The sequence below is a fragment of the Lissotriton vulgaris genome, chromosome 5 (genome assembly GCF_964263255.1).
Source record: "Lissotriton vulgaris chromosome 5, aLisVul1.2, whole genome shotgun sequence".
Taxonomy (NCBI): Eukaryota; Metazoa; Chordata; class Amphibia; order Caudata; family Salamandridae; genus Lissotriton; species Lissotriton vulgaris.
In genome coordinates, this window is record NC_141693.1 from 341,998,654 (window position 1) to 342,025,038 (window position 26,385).

A 26,385-nucleotide genomic window follows, 5' to 3' on the forward strand; every position below is an offset into this window, starting at 1 on the left:
ATCTGGGCTAGGGTTTTAGCGCAATACCCAGTTGGGCAGCACCATTTTTTTATTTATTTTTGATGCCATTTTAAAATCCCAGGGTTCTAGTGAGCTATCTGCCCCCATGCGGGTGAATGGTGGGAAAACCGACAATCTCTCCTGGGGGAGCAAACACCTTATTGCCCCTGTTGGGGTGGCGTGGTGGCCCAATGCTAGTGAGGGACAGCCCACCCCTTTTTTGCCCCAGTGTAAATCCTCTGTGTTTAGTGGTCTTTATACCCATCTGGGCGACAGATTACAGTCAAACCTCTTGTGTACCACCCCAGGGGACTCAAATACTTTATGCCCCATCTAAGGTGGGGTGTGGCTGATGCCAGGCTTGGCCACTCCCATCCTTTTTTGTTTTGCACCATTTTGAAATATTTGGTGTCTAGTGAGCTTTTTGCTACCTAAGGGGCAAACTGTGGCAAGGACATAAAGAGTGTTTTGCCACTTTTGGGGTGGGGGTATGGCACAGTGCCAGGGTGGATTACATTCAGTCCCTTTTATGATGCAGTTTAAATCCCTGGTGTCTAGTGGGATTTATATCCCCTGGGAGGCAGATTACGGGCAAACCCCCAACCAGTGCAAACCTCCTGTCTATCCCCAGTGGGTATGGGGAGGAGCTGGAGCAGAAAGACTGTTGTCCATTTTGAGATGGGAGTATGGCCTAATGCCAGGGTGGACCTTTCTTAACCTTTTTTTAAGCCATTGTGAAATCCCTTGTGTCTAGTGGGACTTCTACTGTCTCCTGGGGGTGCAAACTGGGGGCAAGCCCCCGATCTCAATCCAACAAATTGGAAACACTTCTGCTAAAAAGTGATTTTACAATCTTGGGGGACTTTAACTTCCATCTGGAAACTCGGTCCGACACTGTTGCAGAACATCTTTTAGACATGTTGGCAGGCTTTGGCCTAACCTATATAGTGGAGGGCCCAACTCATATTTTGGGCCATCTACTGGATCGGAGTTTTACTAATAACCCCAACATATATTTTACTCATACTCTGCCATTAATCTGGACAGATCATTATGCCATAATGTGAAATTTAAAACTACAGAATACCTCTCTCCCCAGGGCTCCGAAATCTCACCAGGCGAATCATAAATGGCATAAAATCCAAATCTCCGACCTTGATGCTCGACTCTCTCAATCACCTATCATCAAAGAGAGTAGTCCTGATCAGATGGCAGAGGACTATCATAATTGGAACAGTTCAGCCCTTAACGATGTTGCCCCTATTAGGGGATCGAAAATGAATAATAGAAAGATCTCTCAGCCCTAGTTTGATGACTTTCTTAGAATATTCAAACAGGAATGCCGTAGACAAGAGCGCAGATGGCAGTCTGCGTATCATAAAGAGGAGAGAGATAACTATAAATCCTGTCTAGGTAGTTACAAAATATCAATCCAGGTGTCTAAAACTAAATATTACATATCAAAAATGATTTCAGCCAACAATGGTTCTAAAACTCTTTTTCAGACTATAAAAAACTGACTACCCCTATGGGATCAGACACGGCAATCAACAATCAAACTTTCTGCAACTTCCTAGCCAATACCTTCCAGGAAAAAGTTTTTAATATTTTTAATAATTTTACCAGCAATCTCTTTTAAATAGACCCACAATTGCAAGCCCTAAGCTAGCTAGCTTTGGACACTTTCCTACTCCCTCAGAGGAGAAATCGCTGAACTTATTCCAAAGATCAAAGCAGGATCCCCCGACGACCCTTGCACCCCTAGGATTGCCCACTTGGTCCCAGAAGTCATAGCACGTCATCTTCCGTTACCTTTTCCACCATGTTTAACACTGGCATTTTACCCACCACTTGGAAAACAGCATCAGCACTTCCCCTTATAAAGAAATCCACTCTGAACAATCTAGACCCCAACGATTACCGACCCATAGCAAGACTTCTCTATCCAGCTAAATTAGTAGAAAAATGTATGAATCTCCACATCTCCTTTATTGAGGCTAATCATCTCTTAGATAATACGCAGTTGGGCTTCAGAGAAAATCACAGTACAGAAACTGCTCTACTCACAGCTACGGAGGGAATTAGATCATCTCTTGACAATGGGGGCAAAGAAGTTTTGATCCTGCTGGATCTCTCAGTAGCCTTCGATACGGTCAATCATAAGTTACTGGTTGTCTGCATGATTTAGGGATTGATAACTAGGCACTGGTGTTGATTACATCTTTTCTTTCAGGGCGCCAACAAGAGGTATCACTGGGTACTTTCAACTCAGAGCCTTATTGTTTGCCTGGTGGGGTTCCTCAGGGGTCTTCACTGTCCCCCACTTTGTTAAACCTCTACGTCACACCTCTTGCTGCTCTGCTCAAATCCTTTGGCCTGTCCTTGGCGTCTTACACCGATGACACACAAATAATTGTCTCACTGGCAAAAAATCAAAGTTACTCTGGCAATACTGTAAACAACTGTATGAGTGCAGTGAGTAGATGGATGGCCAACATTTGCCTGATACTTAACTCAATTCAATTCAAATTTTGCTTTATTTCGATTTAGGTTGCAAATCATAAAAGCATACAATAAAACAGTCCTAAAAACATACCTTATAAAAAGTCAAGATATTTACAAGTTAAAAATATACAAAATATTTACAAGTCAAAAATATACGACCAACCTCGTGGGAAACAATTCATTTTTTCCTTTTAATAGCATTCTATTTACAAGGTTAGCATTAAAAACTTTCTACATTGCAACTTATTATCCCTTAATTAATATGATTAATATCAAGCAAAATGAATCAATTAATAACTTTCCATATTTGTATCAATGCAAGTCAAAGCTAGCTTTTATACAGTATTCAGTCTAGGTTCGCTCGTTGACGAACGATACATTTAAGAAAGCTAACTATTAAAAAAACTGTTTGCTCGCTCTCCAGCAACTGCAAAAAGAGTAATGCTGGACGACATTGTCTATAACCAGTTTGTCATAGCAATGGAACAAGCCATTTTTTCCTGAGGTCTTTATAACATTTACAAAACAAGATGGTATGCAAAGTAGATTGTAAGGAAATATCGTCACAAGGACAAGGTAAGAGATCTTTGACCCAATTATTTCGGGTAGGGAGTGCAACCAGTCGAAGAAATAAATTCATCCTAAACCTTACCAACAAGTAGCGCTTGTAACTCGAGGTGTTGTATGTAAGGTACGGTTGTATTGTAGGTACCACTTGTGTCAGCAGGCTATGGGTAACAGATGGTTTCATGACCTCACTCATTAATCTCAACTCTTCGAGATGAGCGAGACATTTCACTCTTAAAGCCTCCCTCGATACTTCACGAATTGAGGATGGAGAATAATAATATTTATCCCAGCCCAAATCATGAAAAAACCTTTTAACGTACCACAATCACCTGGATTTGTGCACGTTATCCATAGCTAAGCATTCTGAAAGAATAGATTGCGTAAGGGTAGCTGTCTCCGATATCCAGATTCTGCGCCATAATAAAAGGGGTTCCACCTTCGCTAGATCCATCACATATGGGAGTCCCAACTCTGTGTGGCAGGCAAAGGTGCCAGAACTCCTAGGGACCGCGAGAAGGTACCTCAAAAAGGAGTTTTCCACCCTCTGGATGCTATCTGTGGCATCGAAACTCCAAACACCCGCCCCATATAGCGCCACAGAAAGGCATTTACCTTTATAGATCATGATGGTTTCAGGGGGAGCTCTCTTACCCAACTTCCTGGAAAAATTTACAAGGGCTGTAGTAGTTCTTAAAAATAAAAGTTTTCTAGTTTCTACTGCCGGTTTCCAGGATAATTTATGATCTATCGTTATGCCCAGGTATGAATATTTCTGTGTGGTTGCTATTTTCTCTTGATTTAGATAGATACCTCTCATTCTACTTTTATGGCCAGTACCTGCCATCATAACAAAAGTTTTGGTAATATTGATTTTTAAGTCAAGTCCTGCCATAAACGTGGAGTATCTATTCAAACTCTTTTGTAATTCAAGGGGGGTGCGGGCCAGTATAACGGTGTCGTCTGCATAGAGCAAGGCGGGTATTGGGCGGTTGTTCACCACTGGAAGGTCCTGGCACCCCTTAATCATCTCTCTTTCCAATCCATTGGTATATAATGTAAAGAGGAAGGGGGATGCTTAACTCCTCAAAAACAGAGGTTATTCAGTTCAGCAATAATCCAGCTATTTGGTCTTCTAGCTGGTGACTTGGGTACGGAATCCACACCTACATGCAAAGTAAAAAACCTGGAATTTTTGTTGGACAGAGAGCTAAGATATAGAGAACAAGTCAACCTAATCACTGCCTCCTCCTTTTACTGGCTTAAAATCATAAAACAAATCGAAAAATAAATTACGGCTGATCTTTGAAAGGTGGTGGTTATCGCCTTGGTTCTATCATGACTGGATTATTATAACAGTCTTTACATCAGCCTTCAAAAAGGGTCACTTAAGAAATTGCAGACCATTCAAAATGCGGCAGCATGTTTTCTCCTAGGAATACCTAAATTTCAGGCAGTCATGGCCTCCATTAGACAACTGCATTGGCTTCCAGTCTGCTATTGCTTTACCTTCAAAACTGTTTGTTTAGCATATAAAACACTCCATGGAAAAGCCCAGTCTACCTCAAGAAAAATTGTATGCAGTACATTCCAGGCAGAACATTGTGGTCATGTTTATTTATTTATTTAGCACATTTATTGAGCGCTCTGTTACCCGGAGGTGTCCTGGTGCTGGTTTGATAGGGCAAACGTGAGAGCGCAGGCTTACTGAGTGAAAAGCCAAGTCTTGAGTCCTTTTCTAAAGGCAATCAGATTCTGAGTTTGTCTGAGCATGAGTGGAAGTTTGTTCCAGGCCTCTGCTGCCCTAAGGGAGAAACTCCTACCTCCCCATCGAGCTCTTTTGATTCTGGGGACCGTAACCAGGGCCAATTCTCCTTCGGCTAGTCTCTTGAGTGTAGCTTCCTTCAGACGTGCCACCTGAGGAGAAAAAGCTTTTTCAGAATTACGGCTCTCCATTGGAACCGTCGGCCACTTTAACTGAAAACAGTGCGTTCACTCGGTTTTTAGGAAGAGCCTTAAAACCTGCCTATTTAATCAATGATCTCTAATGACGTTACGTTGCTTGCTTCTGCTCCTTTTTGCTATAGTTAGCACCAAGACGCCTCTGGGTATTTGTGCACTTTATAAGTTGTATCATTCATTCATTCATCTGTCACAACAGAACAGTTACATTGCCCCTTCATGAGTGGGGACATAGCCAGATGGGTCACCCCCACTCCTTTGTTTGGGCATGTGCAAAATCCACAGACTACAACGCATATCCAAACTGTGTGATTTGTCCTCTAACAAGGAGGCATTAGGTTGGGGAAAAATTGTCAGTAAACCAATGCCCTTTCTGCTGCAATTCCTTCAGTACTTTGGAACACCTGTGATGTAGGTCCTGCAGACCACTTTGAATCAGTAGAAAACTGTGAACAAAGGGTTGGCTTGTCACTCATGCAGAATATCAACCATTTTCTCCTGTACTGAAATCTGCTGGAAACCGTCTTGGCAGCCAACTAGATTTGGTATTCTCTAAAAAAACAGTCTAGATATGCTAAATTTGTTTTTCAGGATGTTCAAGATGCTGAATGTCTGAGTCTGGAGTGGCACAACACTTGCTCTCTAAGAAGATGAGTTCTATTCTCTGTGAGAGTAAATGTATTCCTTATGAAGCAGATGAAGCAGATCTCAAATCCACCATTGTTGAGATGCTGCTGTAGCCACCAGGATGAGAGAGTGCCCCAGGCTACTCCTGATTTTCTAGAGGAGTCTGAAAATAATAGATTTTGGAGAGAAGTACTACTAGAATGCCCAAGGGAAGCACAGCTTAAAACATTACCTGGGAATCAAGACTCCATGTCCATCCAAGAGTTGAACTTATCACATTTGATATGTGCATCATTGACATATATAGTTGGATGACCCCAGTTCTTGAAGATGGGAATGTGGACTTCCTGGAGGCATTTCCCCTCTTGGCTGTCTGCTGTAGTGTTATTGACACAGCAGAGCGTGTGATATGGGTGTCCTCTGCCTTGCTGTTTTTCTAGAACATGTATCCTGGTGGATCATAACTACTCTGGACTGCACCACTTGAAGAAAGACTTGCCTTCAGTTCCCCCCACAGTTATGTTAAGGGACAAATCTGATCCTTCCACAAGGCATTGATGAAGAGTTCCCCTAATATGTCCCTAACATATGCTCTGTGGAGCTGGAGGGGAGCTCAAGATTTGGGTGGCAAAGCAAAGGGGCATCGCAACACACGGAAGGAAAATTATGTCTACCAACACAAGGTCACAATCAGGGGTGACATGAATAGGAACAGCCTGGATCAATTGTGCAGCAGTTGGTTCCAATGCTCCATTAGATGAAAATGTTTTCCTTACTTAAAGACGTTAACCTTTTCCCTGCAAAAATACCTAACCTAGATCTTAAGAATTTACAAGATTCTGCCCCAATTGCCTAGTCCCTTTCTGGAGAAAAGTCCTTGAGTAAGCTGTAACCAACCACCTACAAGTACACTTTGAATGGAACAACTTACTCCAATCATTTCAATATGGATTCTGCACATAATGCATCACCAAAACTGCTCCAATCCTGCCTGGTTATGATACCATTAGGATCACAGACAATAGTGTGCATACCTCTTAGTGTGTATACATTTTCAATCACACAGACTAAACTTACCATCTGGAACTTTTAGAAACCCTTTCCTCACAGATGGGCACAGTAGATATTGCTAAAAAAGGATAATTTCCCTGTTAAATAATCCACAGGAACTGGTGGGAATGCAGGTTGATTTATTAAGCAGCACAGCAACATGAACAGTAGTCTCTTGGTCCACAGGAACAGTGCAACTGACCTGAAGGCAAGAACTCAGTAGTGTTCTAAGAACACTTAAAGAAAAACATGCAGGATTTAAAGGTACAGGAAAATGCAATGGGGTGAAAATGTAACACATCTCCCTTTTATAGAAAAAAAAGAAAGAGGTTAAGAAACATAATCATGAAATTTCACAGGGGACGATCTGGGGCGGTCAGATAACTTAACTCTTGAAGCAATGGAACTGCTAGTAGGCTTAGGAGCAGAGCGAACGGAAGTTTGCTGCACAGTGGGACACTTTGCAACCCGCTTAACGTTCCATAACCTGCCATCCTGGGTAATTACACTATTTCTAAAAACTTTTACAAGTTTCATTGGCTTACTAAACTTATCAGAACATTTTGAAAGAATACCAGGTCTCTTGATCCTCACCACATCTCCCACAGAAAAATCAGGAGATTTAACATTCCACTTTTTGTCATACCACAATTTACTTTTAGATTGTTTATCCTCAACTTTCTGAGATGCTTGTTCGACCAACTCTTGTGAAAAGGACTTGTTGAGACATTTATCCCTGAACCACCAAGGACAAATGGTAGAATCAGGATCACGTCCTTTAAGCAAACGAAAAGGACTGACTTCAGTGGTTGAATGAGGAGTAATTCTGTAACACCACAACTTTTCTCTTAAGAAAGTTTTCCAATCTGACCCAGACTTACAGACCTCAGATATAAAACCCTTCAAAACTCTATTAAAACGCTCCACCAAACCATTTCCATGTGGTTCATAAAATGAAACGGTGTTGTGCTTGATGGAATGTAATTTGAGAAAATTCTCCATTTCTAGTGAGGTAAGTTGCACGCCATTATCCGTGACCAAGGTGGACGGACAGCCTTCTCTAGAAAAGACTTCCTTAAAAAAACTCTACCACAACATTGGTGGAAGTAGAAGAAACACATTTAACTTCTGGCCATTTTGAGTGGTAATCCATAAGAACAAGTGCATAGCGGGAATCAGAAGGAAGACACATGAAAGGACCAGAAATATCAAAGGCAAGTTTTTTCCAAGGCAAAGTGGGCCAAGGGGTTGTCTTCAATGGAGGAACATTAACTTTCAACATTTTGTCGTTTCCTACACAAACAGAACACTCTCTAACCTTGTGTTCAACCAAACGATCCAACGATGGCCACCAGAAATAATTCCTAATCAATCTTTTCATGGCCGACATACCTGGATGTGATTTATGTGCAAGATCTAGAATCAGATTTTGTATATCAAAAGGTGGAACACATTTACCAGATTTAAAAACTAAATCATTCTCCAACTCAAGTTCGGTTGAAATATTGAAAAATGGCATAAAATTTTCTTTTAACAACTTTTTATCAGGCCAACCTTCCAGAATGAATTTTTTAATACTTTGTAAAGTGAGATCTTGTTCATCAGCAGTTTTCCACAAGTCTTCAGAAATCTCATTGAAAGAGGTAGAAAGGACATCCTGCAAGCACCACATCAGTGTCATTCAAAATCTTGCACACAGAAGCTGGAGATGGATGACGAGACATAAAGTCTGCCACCACATTTCTTTTACCAGGGACATACTCCGGAGTGAAAGAATATTCTTGGAGTCGTGAAGTAAGTCTGGAAATGCGAGCTGTGGCATTCCAACCTCCACCTGGGGACAGAATGTTAACCAATGGCTTGTGATCAGTTCTCAGAATAAATTTATTTCCCCAAATGAAATTTCTGAAGTGTTCAATAGCCCAAACACAAGCTAAAAGCTCTTTCTCAATGACAGCATATCTACGTTCCGTATCATTGAGAGTACGGGACGCAAAACATACATTCCACTCATCTTTGCCAGACCTTTGAGACAAAACAGACCCAAGACCATACATACTGGCATCCACCGTGATGACACACAATTTATTCAAACAGAATGGTCTAAGTGTTGGAGCATGCAAAATATCAGACTTGATGAGTTCAAAAGCTACCTGTTGTTCCCCTTCCCAAACAAACGAATTACCATGTCTCAACGGCTTCCTCAGAGGCTCCATTTTGGTGGCAAAGTTATTTACAAATTTACTATAGTATTCACACATTCCTGCAAAGGATAATAACTGTTCTGTATTTGTTGGGGGTGGAGCATTACTAATACCATCTACATTCGATCTTTTCGGCACTACACCATCACCTAATAATGTGTGTCCCAAATATTCAACTGAAGATTGAAATAACTTGCACTTGCTGGCTTTCAAAGTTAAACCGCTTTTCCTTAACTTTTCACACACAGATCGTTAATGACCAATATGGTCCTCCACAGTACCAGAAAAAATTAAAATGTCATCTTGAAAACACTTTACAAACTGATCCACATCCCTAAAAATATTGTACATGACCCTTTGAAAAACTGAGGCAGCTGAGGCTAAACCAAACGGCATTCTGTTATACTGAAAGAGACCATGCGGAGTAATAAATGCTGTTAGACACTTGGACTCATCAGTAAGTGTGATCTGGTGATAGGCCGATCTCAAATCCAGGGTAGAAAAAACTTTAGCACCTTCCAACATAGAAACCACCTCATTTATATTGGGAAGGGGATGACAGTCCACAATAATGGCCAAATTAAGTGCCCTGAGGTCCACACACATTCTCAAAGATTTGTCCGGTTTCCTGACCAAAACAATCGGGGAAACCCATTCCGCAGAATCAATTGGTTCAATGATTTTTTCAGACACTAAATCATCTAACATTTTCCTCAGATCTTCCCTCACATTAATGGGTACCCCTCTCAGCTTTTGCCTAACCGGAACAGCACCAGACTTCAGTTTTATTTTGTGAGAAAATTTTTTAAGCATACCTAACTTATCAGAAAAAACATCCTGAAATTCACTTTTAATAATATCGGTTCCTCCTTCATTTGAAATAGAGGAAATGCTATAATCTTCAAAAATTTCACCTAATATAACAGGATCCTTTGCACGGGGATTTAAAATAATACCAAATTTCCACAAATCTTTCCATCCAATGACATTCACGCCTTTGACTGCAATGTACAATTTAATCTCAACAGACCTGGATTTGAAAGTAATTTTGACTTGAAAAAGACCTAACATTGCTACATTAGTACCATTGAAACTAACTGCACTAATCTCAGAAGGAAGAATGTCTTTGAAATTCAGAACTTGTTTTAACCGTTCTTCAAAATAATCTTTGGTAATAATGGTCCAAGGTGAACCCGAATCAGCCATCAAGTTAAGGCTGACACCCAAAACAAACATCTCACAAATGGGTTTCTTAATGAGCTGATCATTGTCATCGATCAAAGAAATCTCTTCAGCCAAATAAACTACAAAACCTTTATTGGGTGTATCACAATACTCTGAACTAACACAGGCACAACTGCAAGTTTTTGAAGGACCTTCTGTAACAACTGCTACTTTATCTTTGGGATTTTGAATTGACATCCTTGAATCTCTACAAACAGTGGAAAAATGTCCTAACCTTCCACACTTCCTGCACTCTTTGTTGATAGCAGGGCATCCAGCATATGAAGCAACATGCATTTTACTACCACATTTATAACAAATCATAGATTTCCCATACCTCTTAAAATTACTTGTGTTGTTGAATCTATTGCTATTGGCAATTGCATGTTGACTTTCATTCATTTGCCCTTCTTTATGTTTGATCAGACAAACTTCATCATGGTAATCAGGCTTATTAATCACATGTTTTTGAACAGTAAGCATCCATTTCTCAGACTGTTCTAGAGACTTTGCAATGGCAATAGCTTCTGATAATTTTGGATCACCTAACTCCCATAAGCGTTCTTGCGTTTTCTTGTTTTTCACATGGACTATAATTTGATCTCTCAACATCTCATCACAAATGGTACCAAAATTACAATGAATAGACAAAGATCTCAAAGCAGTCATAAATTCATCAAACGATTCAGATTCTTGTTGTGCACGAGTGTAAAATTTGTACCTATTTAGTGCTATATTAGAAACTGGTTTAAAACGTTTCTCAATTCTAAGAAGAGCCTCTTCATATACATTAGTACCTTCTCCTTCACCTAACTCAGGTGGAACAGGAGGTAAAGCTCTAAATACCATTTGGCCCTCAGAACCCAGACAGTGTAAAAGAATACTTTTCTTCCTTTCAGCACCCATGCGTTCCCCATCTATTGCCTTCATGTAGTTGAAAAATTCTTCTTTCCAACGAGTCCATGGAATAGGTGGATCACCCTTATTCTGCAAAAAATTTTCAGGTGGGTCAAACTGCATATCCTCTATTTTAGTGCCTCTTTTTTTTTAAAATAATAAAACAAAATAATAAACACAATCCAATTTACCAGGTAAAACAAGTGAACACAGTTTCATATAAATATCTTGTAAATAACTTCTGAACAAACAAAAATACCAGGTAAGTCAAAACACAACAGTAAATATCTATATAAGCCTTCTGTGACTTCTTGATGTGCACCTTGTCCCATGCGACTTCCTTCAAAGTCAAGAAGAATAATTTGAATAACAAAAAAAAAAAAATGTGTGTGATACCAGAATACTGAAGGTTTTCTTAAGTAATATCCTTGTTTCCCTTTTGTTTCTTCTAGTAGTGTCCTCGTTTCCAAGTCAAACAGCTTTAAACGAAGAACGAGTGAAGAAACGGTGAATTGCGGTGATCGTTTGCTGTGGTAACGCGATCTAATCCGATCCCAATTCAAAATGGCCGCCGCGCTTGAGAAGGGTGCGTGATTACGTCACCACGCGCCTTGGTTACGCGCTGATCCGCATTTGCGCCACAATGTTCCTTCCTGCTGACGTCTTGCAGTGCGAGCAGAGGAACCTCGTCTTCTGTGATGAGCAGCTGGCGCGGATGACGAGCCTCGCGCAACAAAAACAGCTGATGCAATCTCGAGCGCTGACGAGCCTCGTGCCACAACAACAGCTGATACGATCTCGCGTCTGTCACACGCACAACTCCCGATCCACCAGCCAGAGTCAAATAATTCAAAGGTAAACAATCTGAAATACCTTGAAAAAGTTGCAAAATCAATCAGTTTGCGTTGGTAGGAGTCCTTGAAATCGGATTTTCTTCCTTTGTAGTAGAATGTTCTTGTAAATCTTCCTAGAAGCTTCTTAAAAAGAAGAAGTACTTGATAGTAGGTTTTTAAAAAAAAAAAAATTAAGATGGACTCCACCTCTGTGCTGCTCTTCAACCAGTTTAAGGTCACCCTCGTCGCCAAATTTGTTAAATAATCCACAGGAACTGGTGGGAATGCAGGTTGATTTATTAAGCAGCACAGCAACATGAACAGTAGTCTCTTGGTCCACAGGAACAGTGCAACTGACCTGAAGGCAAGAACTCAGTAGTGTTCTAAGAACACTTAAAGAAAAACATGCAGGATTTAAAGGTACAGGAAAATGCAATGGGGTGAAAATGTAACATTCCCTTTGACAGGACTCAATTTGTTCCCATGGATATATCCTACACTCCACCATTCCCTATCACCAACAGAGGTCCATAACCAGCTCCACTCAATTTAATCTGTGTGGGGAAGCACATGGAGTGTTACTTATCTAAGAGAAAATGTTCTCAAACAAAAGGTTAATGACACATTTATCTCAAACTGCTGTTGGCTATTCATGTGTATAAGCTCAGGTCAGGCCCTGATATCATCAAACACAGATGTTCATCATTTACCTTTCACTCACCCACCTGGTTCCAAATCAGTATCCTGTTTAAAATGAAGCAATTCCTTCCACCAGACAACTGTTGCTCCATTGTACAGGACCTTGTTCTACCCCACATCAGGGCAGGTAGTACCTTACTGATGAGTCTTCAAAAAACCTTGCCACCCCAAACAAGGCCGAGCTATATGCAAATCTGTCTTGGTCCTGATTCAATAAGTAGGATCTAAATGGAGCGGCCCGGACAGTTGCAAGTTGAGTGTCACGTTGTAAAATTGTTGGGCACTTCACAGGGGGCTAATGCCTAATTTGTAGCTTATACATTGCAATTCCAATGATATGCACGAATGTTTATGGTATTTCTATAGCTCAAACTTAGCCAAAAGGCAGCATAACAGTGTCAACATTTAAAAGGAGAGGAAGGTGTACTGTGGATGGTTAACACACTTTGATTTAGTGTTCTTTAAAGATGTGAGTCTTCAACTCTTTCCCAAGTTGGACCAGCATTGAAGAAGTCCTGATGGATATGGGGATGTTGTTGTAGATCATGGTTGCACAAATGGAAAAGTTCTGTCGTCTTATTTTTTCTTTCTTACACTCCTTAGTCTGAGGCTTAATTGTGACCTGCTGCAGGTGTGCTGAAAACCACCAGAGATGGTGAACTTGTTTGGAAGACAAGGGTGGGGGGATATTCGTTGTGATCGCTTTGTAAATTATGTAGCTGGTTTTAAAGATTGTGCGGGCGGTAAGGGGAGCCAATGGAGTTCCATTAGGATTGAGGTGGTGATGTCGCCCTATTTTGTTAAGCCTTGGGTGATACGTGCTGCATCTTGTAGAATGCCTCTTTGGGCTGCCAGTGTAATGTGGGATCTGGGAGTTCATGGAGTAGGCCTTTACCACCTTCTAGATGCAACAGTACAAAGAATTGAGCTGCAGTTCTGAAGTCGCTTTCTGAAAGATACAATTTTATTTTCTGTAGAAGAGAGAGCTGGGACCAGGCCAGCTTTGCTTTTTAGGTCTCGGCCTAGAGACGCGCGAAGCGCGTTCTCGGCAGAGAACTATTGTAATAGTTTCAGCCGGCAAAGCCGGCAAAGGAGACAAGAGCTGGGCTTGCACCCAGCATTCTCAATGGAGAGGGAGCGACAAGAGCTGGCCACACGCAGATTTGGTTGCACGCAAAGGAGACAAGAGCTGGGCACGCGCCCAGCATACTCAATGGAGAGGGAGCGACAAGAGCTGGCCACGCGCGGATTTGGTTGCTCGCAAGGCGACGGCGTCTCGTGCGCTTCCAACGCGCTCTCAGTTTCGCCGCCGCCTTGAGGATCCTCAGCCACTGCACACGCTCCCCATGGCTTCCTCGTCATCGCCGCCGTGAAGATCCTCAGCCACTGCACACGCTCCCCATTGCTTCCTCGTCATCACCGTGAAGATCCTCAGCCACTGCACACGCTCCCTCGTCATCACCGTGAAGATCCTCCGCCAGTGCACATACGGGCTGTTTGTATTAGAAGTGCGTGTGCGCGTCTGCGTGCCGGAGCTTAAGTGCTTGTCAGCGCGCGCCGCATGCAAATGCCCCCGCCTGCAACATGTCACTCATGTGCTCACCTTCCCCAGGATTTGTGTATTGCCCTCATATCTCGAGGAAGTGCAGGATGCCTCGAGCTCGGCACTTGTTCATCCAGCACCTTTCGTTGGCTGTCCAGTGTCCAGTGTCTAGCTCTGACATGCAAGGGGTGGTAAACAGCAGAAACTAGGGTGCCCTGCCTTGTGGAGGTGTTCAATACATGGGCCGTGTGGTAGTGAAGTGATCCTAACAACCTTATATTAACAGGGCATGCGGGGAGAAATCTTCGAAATGTGTTTTGTCTCCTTTGGACTGTAGGCTGGGGAGGAACTAGTACAGAGGTAAGGGCAGACACACGGGCATTGCTCGGACACCGTGTCTTCCTGCTGGACTGGGAGGTGACTGAGTACAGTACTGCCCTGCGGGAGTGGGTGGAGTTTGCCTCCTGGCCTCCCCGTGCCCTGTCCCTTACTTATTGTTTTTGGTGGCAAGTACAGCCAGGACAGAAGTCTATTTACATCTCTGCATCCCCCTCCTCAGTCCTCGCGCCTCCATTCTCCTCAGCTGCTTCCCTAGGACAGTCTAAGGGGCGGGGTTCCTCCTTAGCTCACACGCACTACCTCCCCTGCTTGGAACTCAGTTGGGGAACTGCTCTCGGCCCCGGCAGGACCGGTGGAGAGTGGGCGTTACCTTACACTAGGAGAGGAGGTGAAAGTGATACCTCTCCCCCCTCACCTCTGCTCTCCGTCCTCACCCAGCCCCCCCCAGCTGAAGAACGGGCACCTGTATCCCCGAAAGGCTCCTTCGTCCAGTCACACCCCAGCCTCGAGCCTGCTGCTCACCCATGCAGAACCGATGATCTGTAACAGCAGGACTCACATGACCCCCCCAACACACACATATCAACAACCCCCCAGAGCCAAGAAACCACTGAGGCCCCTTCCCCTGGCAGAAACAAGAAAGGAACAGCCAAGGTGCCCCCCCACACTTATAACAGCACGCCCTCCCCCGCAAAACCAATGAACAGCCGAGGTGCCCCCCACACTTATAACAGCACCACCCCCTGCACACATACTCACGCACACACACACATACAAATGCAAACATGCGCGCACACACACCCACACACAAACACCCAAGCATGAACACACACTCACGCAGGCATACACACGTGCATGCATATACTCATACACACACCTCCACAAATTAAGCAGGGAAGCTTCCAGCACGAATAGGCTGACAGCACTGCAAAAGCGTACGTTTTACCACCCGCGAGAAAGTATGTGTCTGTGTGCATACCCAGAGGTGCACACTGCACCAGTGCACGCGCCTCTCCTTTTATTTAAAAGCAGTCCCAGCTCGAGGCGCGCATGCACTCCTGTGTTGTGAGGGCCTCCCGGGTGGACATGCGCTCTGACACTATGGAGTCTCAAGGCGAGAGCGGCATGTCCTGTGCCCTGCCCCAGCACAGTCAGTGTGTGTATTTGTGTGTATGTGATGTGAGAGTGCGTGTGTGTGTGTGTGTGTGTGCGTGCGTGTGTATGGGTGTGTGAGAGAGCGTGAGACAGTATGTGTCTGTGTGCATACCCAGAGGCGCACACTGCACCAGTGAACGCGCCTCTCCTTTTAAATATCCCCGCACAGAGCGAGAGCAGAAATCACGGAATTGTATGCAAGCTTACTTCTATTCTGGTCATGCACTGACTGCTCCGTCAACTTTGTTTTAAAAAAGCATCTGGTGTGCAGGCTGTACGACAAACACGATTTGCTAACAAGCAATAGAGCAAAAATGCTTACCTTAGCTTACAAGATCACGACCCGCGTTTGTTTTCGGCATTCGCACATTTTAAAGTGGTATTAAATTTAGAAGCAGATAGTTCCTTCCTTTCAACATACTGCTGTGTGATACTGCTGGGTGCTAGGAGATGGCAGACAGGCGGTAAGTCTGCACAAATCATATGTAATAAATACACATTTTTGGGGCCTACAATTTATTGTATTGTAAATGCTTGTTTGTTGTGTCTTTGAGCCAGTTTTGTACTGTATCTTGTTTGTCATTCTTGGCAAATAATAGGAATTCTGTTTTGATTTGGATGAGGTTCGGTTAGGCGCTGGATATCTGGTCTGGAAGATGTGCAAGCAGTGTGTTGAGCAATTAGATGCCTGAAGCAGAGAAGGCTTTCTAGTGGAGTGTATCATTGCCATATCGCAGAATCATACGTGAGTAGAGCACCCTGCAGCTCCACATAAAGGCTGAAAATGATAGGAGACAGTATGGAGCCCTGGGGAACTCAACACAGGGATATTTTGTGGCCTGGAGGTACAATGTGAACAAACTGGTGTTGGTTGGGGAGGTAGGAGAAGAACCAGTGAAGGACATTGCTGGTGAATCTCATTTGCCACGCGATGGCACCTACGAGTGTGGGACGGTCGACTGTGTTGAAGGCAGCTGAGAGGTCAACCAATATCAAGTAGCAGAGGTCTTCATCATTTGTGGTCAAGAGGGCATCGTCTACGATGTGTAAGGTGGAGGTGGTCTACGAACTGCAGCATGATCTGAAGCAAGACTTGTAGTCGAGAAGGAGATGGTTAACATTGATATGATCTTGGAGTTGAACACAGATGCTTTTTTCAATGATCTTAACGATTTATGGTATGTGAGTAATGACCCTGTGCTTGGCAAGGTCACCTATGGGAATCTATAAGTAAGGGTTGTATTAGGAAATGAAGCAGACTTGGTACCATTGATGTGTTGTTGGATCTTCTGTATTTTTTTCACTGGAGAGGTGGCTGATACTATACCACTTTTCTGAGGATTGAGGAATAGATAGGCCTGGCAAGAGGTTAATGTAGTGCCTGATTGTCTTGAATAGCGTTCTGCTTCTGTTGGTGGCTTCATTGAAGTGATGATGATGGTACAGTACTTTGCCTTGGTTGATGTGTTAAGCTGCCTGTGTATTGGGCGGAGAGACATCACTATCATGAGGTCCTCCAGAGTTGTGTTTTTCTTCATTTTTTTTAGTACCTGTTGATATATTGTTTATTGTCAGCAAGATCTGACAGGGTACTGAAGGCTTTTGCTTGCATTTGTTTACAGCAATAGAGTAATGAATCTTATGACAGCTTGGCTTCTTCTTTTAAATATGGTTTTGGCTGGAAACCAGTGATGTCACTTCCTGTTCAGATCGATGATGGGGAATCCAGTGATGTCAATTTCTGTGCAGCTGGCTGATGGGAAATGCAATGATGACCCTTTCTGTGCAGATGGATGAGGGGAAATTAAGACATCTTACTTGGCTTCCTTTAAAGTCAGTTTTGGCAGGAAATAAGAGATGTCACTTTTTGTTCAGATGGATGATAGGGAATGCCTTGATGTCACTTTTCTGCATATAGAAGATGACAAATGATACACCTCTGTAGTTTAATGAACACGATCCAGCTCTATGTAATCTGTAGTACATGCATTCCAATAGAAGGAAAGTAGCTTAGTGAATTAATACATATGTTGCAGAGACTGACCTTCAGACTGCAGATTAAAATCTGGTCCTAACGAACTAAGGGCTAGATGTAAGTATTTTCTATTTACACCGATTCCTAAATACCGAATTTTACTGATTCAATATTTAAGAATCGGTAAATAGAAAGTAGGTAAAAAAATCGGTAAATTTTACTGATTCCGTAATATTCGTTATGACCGATTCGTTATGTACCGAATCGGTAATAAGGAATACCTTCCCATTCACTCCTATGGGCCTGGAGGCCCATTGGAATGAATGGGAAGCCATTCACTATTAACGATTCTGTAACTACCGAATCGGTAATAGGGGGAGCATATTCAAGGGTGGCAGGGTGTCACATTGACACCCTGTTGCACCCCTGAATCGTACATGTGTGCACATGTGCCGCTGTCTGCCACATGGCACTTTTAAAAAAGCACAAAATTGCTTTTTTAAAGGTATTTGTTATTTACCACCAACTTGTAGTTGGTGGTAAATAATGAATCCTTAAACCAAAAATGCATTCACTTGAGTGCTCCCTACATAGGATTCAAGGATTCGGTAATTTCCTGATTCCTTAAATTAAGGAATCGGTATTTTACTGATTCCTTAAAATAGCGAATCAGTAAATTACCGAATCCTTAAGTCCAGCCTCCAACATCGCAAAGGGCTAAATACCGCTTGGTAACAGGAAATTTACCGATTTTCGGCCGTTACCGACTGGTATTAGCCCACCTACATCTAGCCCACCTACATCTAGCCCTAAGACTTTAATCCTTGTCAGACCAATACATGTATGCCACTAACAGTTTTCTTCCTGCTTATGAAATTACAAATGCCACCATTATTGATCATTTCAGGAAGCAGGAATACCATGGCATTTTAATGGTGAAACTAAGCGTGCCCGCAGAAATGGGTAATTACTGCTGAAATCGGTTACTGTACCTTAGACACAAGGTAATTTTTGCCAGTTTCCCACCCGACTAAGCTAGTGAAAAGTCCTTGTTTGAAACATTGGGAAAGCTGTCTCCTGCTTTCCTTGTAAATCCTAAATTGACTGTTAATTAAGTTAATGTCGAGGGAATTATATGGCCCTCAGAATAAAAGCTGGAGTTGTGTAACAAGTGGCTATTCTGTTTATGTATATGTTTACTTGGTGTACTCGAATATCCACCATTACAGTGGTCAAGTCAAGATATTACAATTCCAAAATAATGCAATGTACTTGCACATAGTGAATTAAGGCAATAACTTCTGGATTTACTGTTGCCGATAGCGTGTTTTTTTTTACAACTGCATTGATTTGTGCTTTAAAAACCAAATTAGAGTCAAGTATGTCATCTGGATTATTTGCTTTTCCTAACATTTTAGGTCAAGTTTCAAAAGTGACTAACAGACAAAAGAAGCACAACCATTGAAAAAACAGTAATAATGCTAAAGACAATATGCAGGGGAACTAGAAGAGTAGAATTATGGACTCGGGTACTGCAGTTCATTATTGACTTTATGTGATTAATTGGTTTGTTGGTTGTGAGCCCTTTTCAAGCATCAGTCATAATCCTTGTCAGGGTAAACCACAAAAAGTCACTAACATAATCTGGGCTTACCCTCTAGTAGCTTGGCACAAAAGCAGACAGGCTTAACTTGGGGACAATGTGTAAAGTATTTAGGCAGAACTTATACAGTATGTGATCTATCATCCGCCAGGACCTCTGTAGAGGGCCCTGAGAAATGCCCCTGGAAGACCGGTCCGATACAGGCAAGCGTTCTAGTGGCCATGCAGGCCACTCCCTTATGATTCACCGAGACCGAAGATAAGGCTGACACACACAGGGAGGCGAGTCTCGGAATGCAGAAAGAAAGAGTATGTCGGAGGATGGAGAACAAGGAAGGAGACCAGCGTGGTGTGGAGAGACCAGAGTTTGAATGCTGAGCAGTAAGTCTGAGCATGTCCTGGGACAGTGGAGAGGCTACGGGAGAGGATGAGAGCCCCATACCACCACCTCAGCAACCCCAGACAGTGAGGGAGACCGACAGTACCCAAAGAAACTCAGGAAATGGCTTTATGGACGGGACCACTGTGACTCACTGACCGAGCTAAAGCTTCAGGCAAGTGCCGGTGGAGGTCTTACAGTGGGCTTTCGTGTGTGCACAAGTACACTGTATTTAATCAGGCTATAAGAAAAGGAAATAGTTATAAAGGTTTTTCTGTACTAACGAGACAACCCTGTAGGAAACCCAGAGAAGTATACAGGGTTCACAGGGGTCACTTTATTAGTTATTTTTTCGATTCTCCGTACGCCCCCACTCCTGCGTGATTCAGGCAGGGAAATACAACCCGTCCTTGTCAAGCGATCCCGCCGGGACTCCCAGATCACAGGTGCTATTGGTGGAGGTTAAGTAAGCTGGTTGGAGCCTGAATGCTAAGGTCTCTCCCCATTTTGTGATTCCTCGAGGGACAGACCAGAGAAAGGACTGGATTCTTGAAGAAGAAGCCAAACAGTATGATACAAAGAAGGAATACTGGGGGACTTCAGTCACTTGTTGTACGGCCATTAATCACTTGTTCCACGTATTGAGGGGACTAACAAAAGGAAAAAACAAACCTTAAAATGCAACACTGGTCTGGATCATTCTAGGAACTCAGCCAGAGTGGTGTCAGAAGTGGGATCCCCTTTTACAGAGTCCCGGGATTTTTCTACAAGATACAAGACCTAGGCTCCAGATTGCTGAAACCTAATGATTTAACAAAGGAAGAGGTGTTTGAGCACATTTTCCTGGAGGGGGCCCTCCCCAGTCAGACCAGATCCTGGATAAGGCAACATTCCGATGTTATTGTACCTAAGGCCATAGATCTGGCCTGTTCGTACTACAGATCCCCAGATTTTAGGTACAATCATCAACAAATTCCCACTCCATCCTCACATAACTGGAGTAACCCTACTGTGTCGAAAATGATACCTAAACCACTCCTGGAGAACAGACAAACAATACGGCCTACAGTAAAAGAGTTCGGACAAGTTCCACAATGTTTTCCGTGGGCAGAATGGGGGCATATAGCCTGTAATTGTCCTCAGGAAACCCCCACCTGCTCAACCCAAGGAGGTAGAGTATACCTGTGCGGAGGGTTTTATGGGCAGGAGGTAGCAAACCCAAATACAAGACGCAAATGCAGGGCAATTTGGAATCCATTTTAGTGATAATCGATAATCGACTCAGGATGTTGCCGCTCCGCAATTAGTGAAGAACGTGTATGGCCCCTTCAATGGGGGGGGGGGGGGGGGGGGGGGGAGGAGGAGGGGGGGGATTGTTCCTATTACATGTGTCCATGGGGACAGTAAGGCATACCCAGTAGCTGATGTCTCTATTAACTGGAGGGGAAAAGGAGAAACCATACAAATAGGTGCTGTACCCCAACTGGTAGAAATTATTATAGGTACTGACTATGATGGCTTTTTCCTGTTTCTGGCTACTGTATCTACTAAAACTGTGGGCGGAGGATAGTTGTCACGGGGTTAATCCCACACGGAATCTCTGTTGACTGATTCACTACTGTTGGAAATCTCTTTTTGCCCTGAATCCACACCTATAGGCACAGAGTAGACAGAAATGGGTGATCAGTTGACTCTCATACAAAAAGACCAACTCCTCACAATGGTGGCCCGTAACAGGGATGTATTCTTTCGTTCTCCCAGACGGACATACATGGTGCAGTATGACATATGCACAGAAAAAGGGCTGGTAGTCCATATGAGACCAGATCTCATTCCAGAGGCTAGAAGACAAGCCATGGAAGAGGAGGTCACACAAACGTTAGAGGGGGCATCATAGAGACATTAAACAGCCCCTGGTGCTCCCCTGTGTTACTCGTACCAAAATCGAATGGCACCCTGAGGTTCTGCATTGACTTCTGACGCAGGAACAGCCTTTAGAAGTTTGATACTTACCCCATGCCGCGAATGGAAGAACTTATTGAGACTGGCACCTACCTCACCACCCTAGACCTAACAAAGGGTTATTGGCAAATTTTCTGGATACCCTCTACAAGAAAGAAAACAGAGTGTTCTATTCCCTTAGGATTATAACACTTCATGGTAGGGTACTCCCTTTTGGTTTACATGGTGCCCCGGTGACTTTTCAAAGCTTAATGGACATTCTCTTGCAGCCACAATGAGGAAATCCAGCCACCTACCTAGATGACATCATTTATAGTTCAACTTAGAAGCAATACCACAAACATCTAGAAGGGGTGTTCACTTCCCATTGGCAAGTTGAACTCATGGTAAATCCAGATAAATGTTACCTTGCCAAGGACTCTGTGGAATATTTAGGCTATCAAGAACAGAACGGAAACATTTGACCTCAAATTGACAAAATACAAGCAATCAAAGACTTGCCTCGGCTCATAGACAAAAAGTGGGTCAGATTCTTTCTGGGGCTTTAAAGATATTATCGATGCTTCATTCTGAGATTCTCGGAAATAGCAGCCCCTTTAACTGACCTATTGCAGAAAAACCATCCTAACAAAATCTCCACATGGTCTCCGTCTCATCAAAGGTGTCTTGAGCACTTGAAGAATGCCTTATGAAACAAACCTGTGCTGCGTTGTCTGGACTTTACGAACCACTTTTTCTAGCAGACAAACGTTTCAAACAGAGATCTCGGGCGGTCCTGTCCCAACTGGAAGCCTCAGGAAGTTTACACTCAGTGGTCTACATTAGCCACAAGCTCTTGCCTTACATACATGCTGCAATGGCAGACACTGAGACATGTTTTAAGGGGCTAATTTAGTGGGTGGCACAATACGTACTGCAAACCCCATTTGTAGCATTTAATTCACCAGCCCTGGGTATATGGTATACCCCTTTCCTAGGGACATGTAAGTAAATTATGTAGGTCAATTAGGTGTAAGCCAATTTTCCCATGTATTAGTGGGAGAGCACAAGCACTTTAACCCTGGTTAGCAGTGGTAAAGTACACGGAGTCCAAATGCCAACAAAAATTAATTCAGCAAAACAGGAGGGGATACGGCCAAAGGGTTTGAGGAAGGCCACCCCAAGGTTTACAGGTCCTTTTATAATTATTCTTTTCGTGTTTCTACAAGGCAGAGACCCCTAAACGAAAAATCTTACATTGACTCCCAGAGACATAGGGAGCCTTGCATTTGAAATAGGATGTATGCTGCTGCGCTGAGTGCTTTATGCTCTTTTTAACCATAGTTGAGTGTGGGGTGTATGGTTCACAAGAAACAAAGCCTGGAATTGGCCATGATTTCACTCCCACTGGTAATAAATAGTATATTATACTCTGAGCATCTGCACATACGGTTTATGCCATTTCATTTTTCATGTATATTTGTTTTACCAATCTTATTTAAGAAAAAGTCAGGATGTTAAATTTGTGCAGTAAGATAAAGCCACACGGAAGCACCTTGGTCACTATAAGGAGAGATGTTTCTCTGTAAAATATGTGATATAGGAAACAGTCTTTTTTCATGTCACCTTTGGTGCTCTGTGTTAATAAAATCGAATTTGGCATTTGCACTGTTGTAATAAATGTGTAAATGTGTGTTTATTAGTAAAGTGGCTCTAAAAAACGTTTATTGGGCTACATTTATTTTCATCGTCGTGGCTTAAAATGAAAAAGTAACACTTTTCAGAATGATGCCATGGGGTTCGTGCAGATTCTTTTTCCGCCACTAGCTGTTAAAGATATTAATCTTTTCGAATATACTGGACTTTTGGAAAACAACAAAATTACATTTATATAGCTTTTCCCCCTATTAGCATGTAACAAAATGACTGAATACCAGCTAATGAAAATTGGAACTCCCACTTCAAGACACAAAAATATAAATCCAATAATTTGAACTGGCTTAAAAGAGAAGGTAAAAATAAGAGAACTAGCATGTGCCTATTCAAGCCTCTCCAGTGCTAGAGTCTGCCAACCCGCAGGCAAATTTTCCACAAATGTGCAAAAGGATTTTATCATGTTTTCCCTAACAAAGTAAAGAACTGCGCTGCGTTTGCTGCTCCCTTATCTTTTTCCCCTGTCTTCAAGTTGGGTAAGCGAAGCTTTTCTAAATAAATGTAATCCGTACTATAAATAGAACTCCTCCAGTCATGAAGGTCTGTTGCCATGGTATAGGATGCAGTTCAAAAACGCATATCCTAATGCACCATGTCACATCTGTTTATGCACGAGTCAGTCTCTAGGCAGCTGTCAGCATACACCTGTACTTCATGGCAAAGCAAGAATGCAGGTCTGCGACTAATATAAAACATATTTATTTCAGTGCATGCAACCTTATTTTCGAGCTTCTTTTCAGTTTGCTGAACACCTTTGATTTCCATAAACCTGCATACTACTTTATTAATGGTTGTAGAGCCAACAATGTTTACATTTATAAAATAAAACATTTGGTTATATATAGAATTGTGAATGGTCATCTAAAAAGGGGATATCTTAGATCTGTAGGATATGCGTATCCTTCAGGCAAACAGCCTTTACTCCAAGCTCCCGCTTCCAAATTTTGGGGAGTTGGGACCCTATCATGAACAGTTAGGCTGGATCAGCGCAGAGCGCCTGTTTTTAGGTATTTGCAGTGCCTAAAGCTTATAGCTATAACTCTGGCTTTTTCAGAGTTCATGTAGTCCATGTGGCTTTTTGTAAATTAAATCTTCCGACCTCCTGTCAGAGCCGTCTGCAAGCGCCATGAGACTCCTTGGACGTGATTTGTGCGCGATACAAATGTCCTTGACTTGGCTTGACTACTGTTGATAGTACAAGTCAGAAACAGTGATTGGCTCGCTCTCTTTCCGGGCAACGGCTGTAAGGATTAGATTTGGTCATCTGCAGTTACTCATAGTTATAGGGGCTAGGTAAAAAGATTACATACAACATTACAACTTTATAATAACGAACAGAAATTGCTAATTGTGTTGGCAACCTCTTGTATCAATAGATAATGTCATATTGCATTTAATAGTAGATTGTCACTCCTCGTCAAAATGTTAGACTTGATTAAGAGACCAGCATCCTTGGACAACCAGATTAGAATGAGGAAAATCATGAACCACTGTGATACATTCGTAATTGATTCATTAATAGAATATTTTTATCTAATCGCTAATGCTTTTAAGGTTTTTGAGATATACATGTAGGATGACGTTTATACGTTTTAAACCTTGTACAAACTTAGCAATAAAATCTACATTCACAGTACACGAGAAATAATACTACATTTGACCATTAGTACATATAAATGGGTGGGTGAAGAAATTAACCTACCTCAATAGGGGCTACATTGATTATCTTGTCTACATTCTTTAGGGACAGAGGCACATACCACAGAGTTGCTCTGTTAGTCATTTTTTTGGCACCTAGAAAAGAAGAGTCATGATTTAACAGAGCAAACAATAAAGAAGAACATGTATAACTCATTAACTGAAACCAGTACTATAGGTATGTATGCCAACACAGAGGTAAGTCACAGTAAAGCGTATTGTCACACAAATGGTCACAATTGGAGCATTTAGTCAGAACCAAGGTTGCTTTTTTGGATTCTTAAGCATTTGATACCAGCTAAAGGACTGAATAAGGGCAATATAAAACAAGAAATATCATAAATAAAGCGAGTTGGGCATTAAGAATCCGCTGTGTTAAATGGAAAATAAAAATCTGACCATTTACGCCCTGATTTACAATTGGGTGAAAACTACAATCTCCATATTTGAGGAGAGAGTGCTATATCTGGAGAATTCATTGTAGGATTTTCCACCATAACACCGTCCATATGGTACAGAAAATGTCAGCAGTTGATTTTCCTAACGATTTAGCACTTCCTCCAATAATCCAAGGATTGTCTCTAAGGAACCAACTCAAAATCAGTCTAATCGTATTTCTGGGATCTTTTCAACCAAATCTGACATGATTTGCCGAATTGTTTTAGAGAAACTATGACTTCATCATTCAATCATACTAAGTTCTATGGTGTTTAGTGCCAGAAGATATGAGATATAGATATGAGAATAGCTCAGAAAAATTCTTCTGACTCACTTTGAATTCGCAGACGTGAGTAAGAGGTCACAGCAGTTTTAGAAGGGGTTGTCATTGCATAACTTTATGAAGAGTCCACACAACTCATTAATTGGCCTAAATTGATTGTAAAATGTACCTAGCCTGATTCTTATTAAGAATTCATCTACAGTTATATAAAGTGCTGTCATGAGAAGGAGATACAAAACCAGCTCCATGGCTTTGTTCAGAATCTCCACATTTGGGGCCAGTTGTAGGTCGCCTAACGGCCGAAATTCGGAAATTAGGTATTAGGTTACTGAGATGTAGGTGGACTCAATTACAAATTTTACCACCAACTACAAGTTGGTGGTAAATATCGAAAACCTTTGCAAAAGCAATTATTTTGCTTTTACAACAGTGCAATGTGGCAGACATACATGCCCTTGGGCCATGTATGTCTGCCACATGTGCACCCATGCACTATTCAGGGGTGCAACAGCGTGTCAATGTGACACCCTGCCATCCTTGAATGAGTTCGCCATTTTACCGAATCGGTATTCACCGATTCGGTAATTCCCATTCATTCCTATGGGCCTAGAGGCCCATAGGAATGAATGGGAATTACCGAATCGGTAAATAACGATTCGGTAAATAGCGAATCATACCGATTCAGTAATACTTACCCAATATTCACCTCCATAGCATTTACCGGTTTTAAAATACTGAATCAGTAAAAGTC

The 26,385-nt window shown here is 42.3% G+C and overlaps 1 protein-coding gene across 2 annotated transcripts in view; it reads right to left on the reverse strand.

Annotated features, from left to right (window-relative positions):
• The window catches only part of ACOT7 (acyl-CoA thioesterase 7), a 1,079,233-nt gene that overhangs the window by 653,720 nt on the left and 399,128 nt on the right, over positions 1-26,385 (reverse strand). For both annotated transcript variants that reach the window (XM_086921579.1, XM_086921580.1), the window contains exon 4: positions 24,918-25,009. In XM_086921579.1, the coding sequence (XP_086777705.1) occupies positions 24,918-25,009 (92 nt within the window). The remainder of the gene's footprint in view (positions 1-24,917; positions 25,010-26,385) is intronic.